Source organism: Cherax quadricarinatus, chromosome 53 (assembly GCF_038502225.1).
Source record: "Cherax quadricarinatus isolate ZL_2023a chromosome 53, ASM3850222v1, whole genome shotgun sequence".
In the NCBI taxonomy this organism is placed as follows: Eukaryota; Metazoa; Arthropoda; class Malacostraca; order Decapoda; family Parastacidae; genus Cherax; species Cherax quadricarinatus.
In genome coordinates, this window is record NC_091344.1 from 23,979,132 (window position 1) to 23,988,412 (window position 9,281).

Consider the following 9,281-nt stretch of genomic DNA (forward strand, 5'->3'; position numbering starts at 1 on the left):
AGTAAGGTGGAAACTCTATGTCTTTTTTAGGCTTAGCTATATTGCTCATTTAATATCTGATAGATTAACAGTTTAATAAAATCTCAATTTAACGGGCTAATAGAAGGCAGATTATTATTATTAGTCAATTTAACCCTTTCAGGGTCCAAGGCCAAAATCTGAAGTGGTGCCCCAGTGTCCAAGAATTTAAAAAAAAAAATTTTTTTATTTTTTTCTTATGAAATGGTAGAGAATCTTTTTGTGAATGTAATAAAACAAAAAGTACGAAATTTGATGGGAAATTGACGAAATTATGCTCTCGTGAATTTTGATGTGTCAGCGATATTTACGAATCGGCGAATTTGCCGACTTTGACTCCCATTTTAGGCCAATTACATTATTCCAGTCGACCAAATTCTTAGCTATTTCACTAGCATTACTTCTATTCTATCGATTGAGCACAAGAAATCACCAAGTCAACTGTTTCAACTACAAAATAAAGTGACCGGAAATTGGTAATTTGGCCAATTTAACACAAAGTTCAAAATATTCCAATTTCAAAATAGGATTCAGAATAAACAATGTAGGTATTCCTGGCACTAAACTAACATTTCCTCTGTTCATTAGTTACGTTTTGAGGCTTTACAAATAAATTCCATTTTGATTTTTTATTCACATAATGAATTTTTATTCACACCAAAAAATAGAAGATTTACTGTTATGCAATATTGTAATAATTGTATAAATATCATCACCACATTTATGAATGTATATTAGACCCACCAGCTGGCGTGTATTAGACGTGTGAGGTCGTTTGTTTACTCTTGAACATCGGCAAAAATTTAAAATTTCCGCCACTTTGAGCTCAGTTTCAAGCCATTTCCAGTGCTAAAACCAATCAAAATTATCTCTATTTCTGTAATATGTCTTCCATTCTATCAAATGAGACCAAGAAATCACAAATACAACTATAAAAAACATACGAAAAAACACTGCAAAGTCGCTGTTTTAATCGAAAATCACGGTCTCAGTTTTTTTCCTCTCATTATACACAGTGTGCTGCAGGATTTGTTTTATGTGGTGCACACATACCACATAGATGTATTCTCTCATATCTAGGCCCAAATTTACCACTCACAGTTTATCAGAGTGAGCTGAGCTCATGACGTAGATCTACGGTTTGGACACTGAACGTAAAGCTGTAGATCTACGGGACGGACCCTGAAAGGGTTAAGCACTACTTCCTTAGGGTCATACTGCAATAAGAGGGAGAGGGTATCCATTAATGCCAATTGTCTTATATATCAAAATGAGTTTACAGTAGTCTCTTATGAACATGGACTGTCCACTACTGTCATATTCCACTCACCCAGAGGATTTTATATATTAATTCTGAAATCCGTTAAACTGAGGCCTGTAGAATAGAGGTTTTATAGTAATAGTGCATGTGAATGAATATATGTCTGAAAAATACTGTGCTGTACAGTATAATGAAAATTATTATTAGTATTATAATCATTAATTTTCTTCTTTTGCACACCCTACCAAATTCATCCACCAATCTCTGCAACTTCTCTTCAGAATCTCCCAAGAGCACAGTGTCATCAGCACAGAGCAGCTGTGACAACTCCCACTTTGTGTAAAAGATAAAGAATCACACACAAAGTGGGAGTTGTCACAGCTGCTCTTTGCTGATGACACTGTGCTCTTGGGAGATTCTGAAGAGAAGTTGCAGAGATTGGTGGATGAATTTGGTAGGGTGTGCAAAAGAAGAAAATTAAAGGTGAATACAGGAAAGAGTAAGGTTATGAGGATAACAAAAAGATTAGGTGATGAAAGATTGAATATCAGATTGGAGGAATAGAGTATGGAGGAGGTGAATGTATTCAGATATTTGGGAGTGGACGTGTCAGCGGATGGGTCTATGAAAGATGAGGTGAATCATAGAATTGATGAGGGGAAAAGAGTGAGTGGTGCACTTAGGAGTCTGTAGAGACAAAGAACTTTGTCCTTGGAGGCAAAGAGGGGAATGTATGAGAGTATAGTTTTACCAACACTCTTATATGGGTGTGAAGCATGGGTGATGAATGTTGCAGCGAGGAGAAGGCTAGAGGCAGTGGAGATGTCATGTCTGAGGGCAATGTGTGGTGTGAATATAATGCAGAGAATTCGTAGTTTGGAAGTTAGGAGGAGGTGCGGGATTACCAAAACTGTTGTCCAGAGGGCTGAGGAAGGGTTGTTGAGGTGGTTCGGACATGTAGAGAGAATGGAGCGAAACAGAATGACTTCAAGAGTGTATCAGTCTGTAGTGGAAGGAAGGCGGGGTAGGGGTCGGCCTAGGAAAGGTTGGAGAGAGGGGGTAAAGGAGGTTTTGTGTGCGAGGGGCTTGGACTTCCAGCAGGCATGCGTGAGCGTGTTTGATAGGAGTGAATAAAGACAAATGGTTTTTAATACTTGACGTGCTGTTGGAGTGTGAGCAAAGTAACATTTATGAAGGGGTTCAGGGAAACCGGCAGGCCGGACTTGAGTCCTGGAGATGGGAAGTACAGTGCCTGCACTCTGAAGGAGGGGTGTTAATGTTGCAGTTTAAAAACTGTAGTGTAAAGCACCCTTCTGGCAAGACAGTGATGGAGTGAATGATGGTGAAAGTTTTTCTTTTTCGGGCCACCCTGCCTTGGTGGGAATCGGCCAGTGTGATAATAAAATAATAATAATAATATTATAATCATGGGGGAGCGCTAAACCTGTAGGGATTATACAGCGCCTGTGGATGGGGGGGAGGACTTGGAAGGTATTCAGGATCAATTCAAGGAACTGGAGCACAGATCCAATTCCCTAGATCAAGAGCCCCTCACCAGCATCAAGGAACCTCCATTGAGGGGTGTATAATAAAAAATAGAGAGAAATACTCATACCTGCATGGTAGAATTCAAGACTCTGAGGTAATAGGCTCGCATACTGGAATTAACTGGAGGGTGGAATGCCAAAATATAATAGGCAAGTCCAAGGCTTCGCGAATGCACAATTCTGAAACAAGTCTGTTGAAGGATAAAAATTTAACATTACAAAATATAATTTAACTCACTCCATATCTGGCAGTGAGTATTCCAAGTACATGCACAGTCAATCCAATCCTAAATGTCTTCCTTAGCTGAATGAGGAATATTTTAACACAAGCCTTTGACAAGTGTAATTAACTAAAATGTCCCCCCTCTCTTCACTCAGTACAGAGCCATTCATAACCGTATTCATTTTGATCAAGAGGAAACACTAAACATGTAGGAATCAAACAGTGCCTGAGGAATACCTTATGCTACATCAACAGCAGCTAGGCTTGCATTCCATAATTTATGCCCAGCATCCAACAACTCTTGAAATATTATCTAATTTTTACATATACAGCCTCTCCTCACTTAAGGACAGAGTTCTGTTCCTAAGACCACGTCAGTAAACAAATTCGTCACTAAGCAAGGAGCATACTATAATGGTAGTGGATTTGTGTCACCCATCTTTGGTATTGCTTTACTATCACCTTTGCACCATTTATAACATTTTTAGTAAACTTTTAAACCTTTATACAGTAGTATACTGTATATTGTAATAAACAGAACAGAGGAAATCAGCTCTAATATGTATAAATTATTTAGGTATGCATACTGGTCAGAGAGCCCATTGTAAGTCCAAGTTGTTGGTGAACAAGTACATCACAAAGTGAAAAGAGGCTGTATATTCGTGGAAGGATGCTAGACCTCTAAAGAACAAAGTGCCTTGGGAATGGGAGGGAAGCAAAGCAATCAGTTTTGATCCAAGGAAAGGGAGGAAAGCTTCAAATAATTGGATTGAGAGCCCTTCACCAGCACAAAATAATCTCATGAAAAAAAAGAAAAAAGCTGATGAACATCTTGATGTAATGACAGAATTTAGGAGTGCAAGAGAATGAATAATGTACAGTACAGTACCGTACTCTGAAGGCAATAACGATTATTTTTGCTTTAAAGTTTTTAAAAAACATGCCTAAATATAGAAAATGATAATACAGAAAGACTGAAATTTTTTAAACACATCAGTCAGCCATTTCCCACAAAGGCAGGGTGACTCAAAGAAAACTACATTACCTGTATACTGCAGAAAAGAAATAAATTTATTATTATTATTATTATTAATAATATTTATTCAATACCTCTCTTGCCAGAAGCAAGCTGGCATCACAATTCAGATTACCCTCCAATTGTAGCATCCCCACCCTTCCTTCTGAGTGCAGGCACTGCATTATCATTATGATTATTATTATAATTATTGATACTCCTGGAGAGGTAGATTCATACGAACCATTGAAGGCTACACAAGAAATGGCAGAGGAAGAGAAGCAGAGGCGTGATAAGACATCAACAGAAAGGACAGGAGTGTTGCAGTTGATACAGCAAATATGTCACTCAAGAAATCATTCATAGAAGAGAAACTTAAAGTAAGACTATCAAAAGAGATATCTAATGGTAATAATAATAAGTATAATTTTTAAAGGGATGGACCAGTAAGCCAGCAGAAGGCCTCGGTCAGATGACCAAAAGGTCCAGCTGTGCATCTTCATATGACTAAGACCTGCATCAGGAAACACTTGTCCTGTTTCCTGACAAACCTTACCTAGCCATCAAAGAGGAGGGCAAGACCAAGTAATCATGTTAAAAGACCAGGATAATAACACAGATTAAGTCACTATCCTTCACAAGAGAAAGGTTATAAGGCACATCTAAGTAACACTTAAATGAACTATTGTAATTATATTTCAAATAAATATATCTTACCTCAAAAACAAATTTCTTCAAAAGATCAGCAAACAGCTGAACAGGAAGGTAAGTATTTGGTGATATGTTCAGGTACAAGGACTCCAAACCATGAACAATGTGTTCGTATTCCCGCACGTCGTCTAAACTGGACTCATAATACGAGGTCTCATAAACAGTTAGTTCTCTAATTTCACTAGAACACTTAATATGATTCGGAGGATACAACATTTGATCACTGTCTAAGTCTTCTGTCTCATCACATGAAGTATTGTTTTGAGAATCACTTTGAGAATCTATCAAACACTGAGAGATGTCAGCACAATATACAGCTATGTTATTGAGAGAGGCAGATTTAATCATTGTCACCAGGGCCTTCTTTAAATCATCTTCTGTTATTACCAACTGGCAAGTTGAATCACTTTCTCCAATGAGAGTTCGCCCAGGCTTCACTCCCTCGCAACTGACAGATGGCCGTTTCCCTTTCTTGCAATTATTCTGCAATTCGTCAATTCTGGTGCCAAGATTAACGCGGACATCTTTTAACATCCAGGCTGGAACAAATTGTGACTTTGAATTATTAGATAATGAAGAACTATTTGTCAAGTTCCGGGTACATACTTGTTCATTTCTCGAGAAACTTTTATTGCCAGTGTCTTGCTTTGAAGTTATATCATAACACTTTGAAGAGGAAATGTCATTACTACTGATACTTTTTGTATTTTTCTCTGCTTGTCTGAGTTTATTTTTCTCAACTAGTTCATTATATCTAGTTCTAATGTGCAGACGCTCCTTTTCCGTAAAATCAAAGCTTACATATCTTTTCTTAGGCAGACACTTCCCAGACCCGACTACACCAGTTATGAAGCAGTCATCATCATTGCCTGCTTGAGCTGGTTTACCTTGTATCTCATCCACAACTACCACTTCATCACCCTGCGGTTGAAAATTCCCTCTCTGCTCTTCACCTTGTATTAATCTTCTCACGGAACTACTGCCAGCATTCCCAAGATGTTTGGCCTCGCTCTCAAAATAGTTTAAAATAGAATAATGCTTTTCTGGGGTAAAAGGAATGTTCAGGAATTTCCTCTTCATATTCTTCCCTGGTTCTTGACAAACCTGAGACGAGGCACACAGATTTTTGCCGTGAGACTTTGTCAACCACTGGTTCAGTCGAGATGATACTTCAGTTTGAACCTGAGGAAGGATCACACATACATTATTTTTGGGTGGAGACAAATGACACTGCCAAACAGTGGTCAAAAAGACAATTCCCGAAAGGAACTTCATTGATACACTTTGCCTGCCTGTGGAACAGGCAAAAACATCTTGAATAGCCTTTTTAATCACATTATATTTAAACAGCATAACATGTGATATATACATTCATATTTGTTAACTTTTATATTCATTGGGAAGCACCAAGACCACAGGGGTCATACACTCATTCTTGAAAAGAAAAAAAATATAATTATGGAGAAGCTTTCAACCAAAGGAGTATTAAAGGACATGAAAGCTCTCGATCCCTCAAATCGACAGCCTTTGCTGGCATTCAGGCACTTTAGTTTACAAGATTACAAGAGCTCAAATTCAAATACGTAAAGACAAATTAATAGTTCTCATTTAGTATCTATTTTATCCCACTATTTAGCATGACTAAAAAGAAACAAATGTTGAAGAGCTTCATACTAATTTTCATTTGGTCAAAATGAAAATTTCAGTCATAATATAGGAAAATTAATTGGCACTATACAACTGACATCAATTTACAATAAAGCCATTTTTAAAGCTGAGAGATAAATGTTACTAATACTTTTTTATCAAACTGGCCATATCCCACCTAGGCAGGTGACCTAAAAAGAACAACAAAAGTTTCTCTTTTCAAATTTAGTAATATATACAGGAGAAGGGGTTACTGGCCTCTTGCTCCTGGCATTATAGTTGCCTCTTACGACACGCATGGCTTACAGAGGGAGAATTCTGTTTCACTTCCCCATGGAGATAAGAAGAAAAAAACTTGTAGTAGTAGTAAGAAAATACAAGAAAATCCAGAGGGGTGTGTATATATATGCTTGTACAAGCATGTGAAGTGTGAACTAAGTGTCAGTAGAAGTAGCAAGACGTACCTGAAACCTTGCATGTTTATGAAACAAAAAGAAGACACCAGCAATCCCACCATCATGTAAAACAATTACAGGCTTCCATTTCACACTCACTTGGCAGGACAGTAGTACCTCCCTGGGTGGTTGCTTTCTACCAACCTACTACTACAGGATGGTAGTACCTCCCTGGGTGGTTGCTGTCTACCAACCTACTACCACAGAGCAGTAGTACCTCCCTGGGTGGTTGCTGTCTACCTACCTACTACCACAGAGCAGTAGTACCTCCCTGGGTGGTTGTTGTCTACCAACCTACTACCACAGGATGGTAGTACCTCCCTGGGTGGTTGCTGTCTACCAACCTAGTACCACAGGATGGTAGTACCTCCCTGGGTGGTTGCTGTCTACCAACCTACTACCACAGGATGGTAGTACCTCCCTGGGTGGTTGCTGTCTACCAATCTACTACCACAGGATGGTAGTACCTCCCTGGGTAGTTGCTGTCTACCAATCTACTACCTAAATTTACTAATACTTAAGAATATTTATGAACCCTTTAACTGTGAGATATCCTGAAAAAAGAAAGATTTTGAAAAAAAAAAAATCTTACAGATCAAGAGAGCTTGTTTTTCTGAACCAAATAAGGCTTAAACGAGTGAAATCTGATAAAAACTTACAAATTTACGGTGTGTTGAAGTTGGTGAAAATAGATCACCAATCAGCAACAGTGGCATAACAGAGCCAGCAGTATTTACAGTTTACTGACACTAAGATATGATGTGTTTCTCTGTTTTTTAATTGTTTTTAATGTTTAACTCTACTTAGACAAGTTTTATAATATGAGATGTCAAGGTGTTTTAGCTCTTTAAACATTGCTTCACTTGGAATAATCAGTATATACGTACAGTGGAACCCCGGTTTTCGTCTATAATCCATTCCAGAAGGTCAGCCGAAAACCGATTTGTAGGAAAACTGAAGTGATATTTTCCATAAGAAATAATGTAAATCCAATTAATCTGTTCTAGACACCCAAAAATATTAAAAATATATATATTTTATAGAGAATAACTATAGTTTTACATACAGAAAATATTGAGAAATAAATATAAATGACTAATGAAATGGATAAATATACATTTAACATCACTTTTACCTTTATTGTAGACTCTTGTTGGCATATGGAAGACAGTGAGGAGGGTAGAGGGAGGAAGAAAGGTTACTGTTTGGAAGGGGAATCCCCCTCCACAAGAACTTCAGGTATCAAAGTCCTATTCGGGGTTACTTCCCTTCTTTGTCTTTTAATGGCACCAGGACCAGCTTCAGAGTCACTGGGCCCCTGTCGCACAAAAAAACCTGTCCAGAGAGGCCTGTTTCTGGCGTCTCTTTAAGATTTGCGTAAAATGGGACACAGCATTGTCATTGAACATGTTGCTGACACAGCTTGCAACAGCTTTGTTAGGGTGATATTCTCCACAAAACTTTACCCCTCATTCCACTTTGCACCGATGTCCTTAATCGCTGAAGAAGGCACATTCTCCCCTCTCTCTTCCTCCTCCTCTGAAGCAATTTCCTCAGCTAAGGTCTGTTGCTGTTCCAGATGAAGATCTTGCAGCTCTTCAGCAGTTAGCTCTTCCCTGTGGTCATCCACCAACTCTTCCACATCCTGGCCACTCACTCACCTCCAACCCCATGGACTTCCCCAAAGACACAATAGAGTTCTTTCTTGAATTCTATCGTGTTTCTCACCTTCTTTACCAAAGGGTTGGCACTCGGAACTTTCTTTGGCCCCATGGTGGCTTATTTAGCAGTGGCAAGCACAAAAAACAATGGATTATTATGAAATGTTTCAGATGAACACAAGGAGTAATGCTCACTGAATTAGTAACAAAGGCAGACTGAGTCATAAACGTGTGACTGCCCACGTCCCTCAGGCAGGCGGATGCATCTGGTACAGACGATTTCTGAATGGATGTACGAAAATGGTGAAAATTTCGCCAAAAAAGGTGGTCGAAAACTGAATCGTACAATAACTGGACCAGACGAAAACCACGGTTCCACTGTATACAGTATAATTGGTTTTTATTCAATTTTTTTTTTTTACTAGTTTGGTCTTCTAAACTTATGTACAAGGAATACTTATAACATTACAATTGTTTCAGTGTAATACTCCTTAGAACATGAAATAAGTCATACTGACTGACTTTAATGGGTTATATATATAGCATATACTTTACAATTGTTATTTTATTATATTTTTACTATTTTGGTCTTCTAAGGCGATGTATAATGAATACTTATAATATTAAAATTATTTCAGAGTGTGTTACTTGCATGTCAGACTTACAGTCATCCCCTGAGTAGTTAACCACTATACTGTACATTGTGTGCACCCCACTGACCTTAAATTTTTTGGAAATGTATG

At 38.1% G+C, this 9,281-nt stretch overlaps 1 protein-coding gene across 3 annotated transcripts in view; it reads right to left on the bottom strand.

Annotated features, from left to right (window-relative positions):
• The window catches only part of LOC128692188 (SMC5-SMC6 complex localization factor protein 1), a 54,186-nt gene that overhangs the window by 33,042 nt on the left and 11,863 nt on the right, over positions 1-9,281 (bottom strand). For all 3 annotated transcript variants that reach the window (XM_070096472.1, XM_070096473.1, XM_070096471.1), the window contains exons 7-8: positions 4,782-5,957; positions 2,895-3,017 (exon numbers count right to left, since the gene is read on the bottom strand). In XM_070096472.1, coding sequence (XP_069952573.1) covers positions 2,895-3,017; positions 4,782-5,957 — 1,299 coding nt within the window. The remainder of the gene's footprint in view (positions 1-2,894; positions 3,018-4,781; positions 5,958-9,281) is intronic.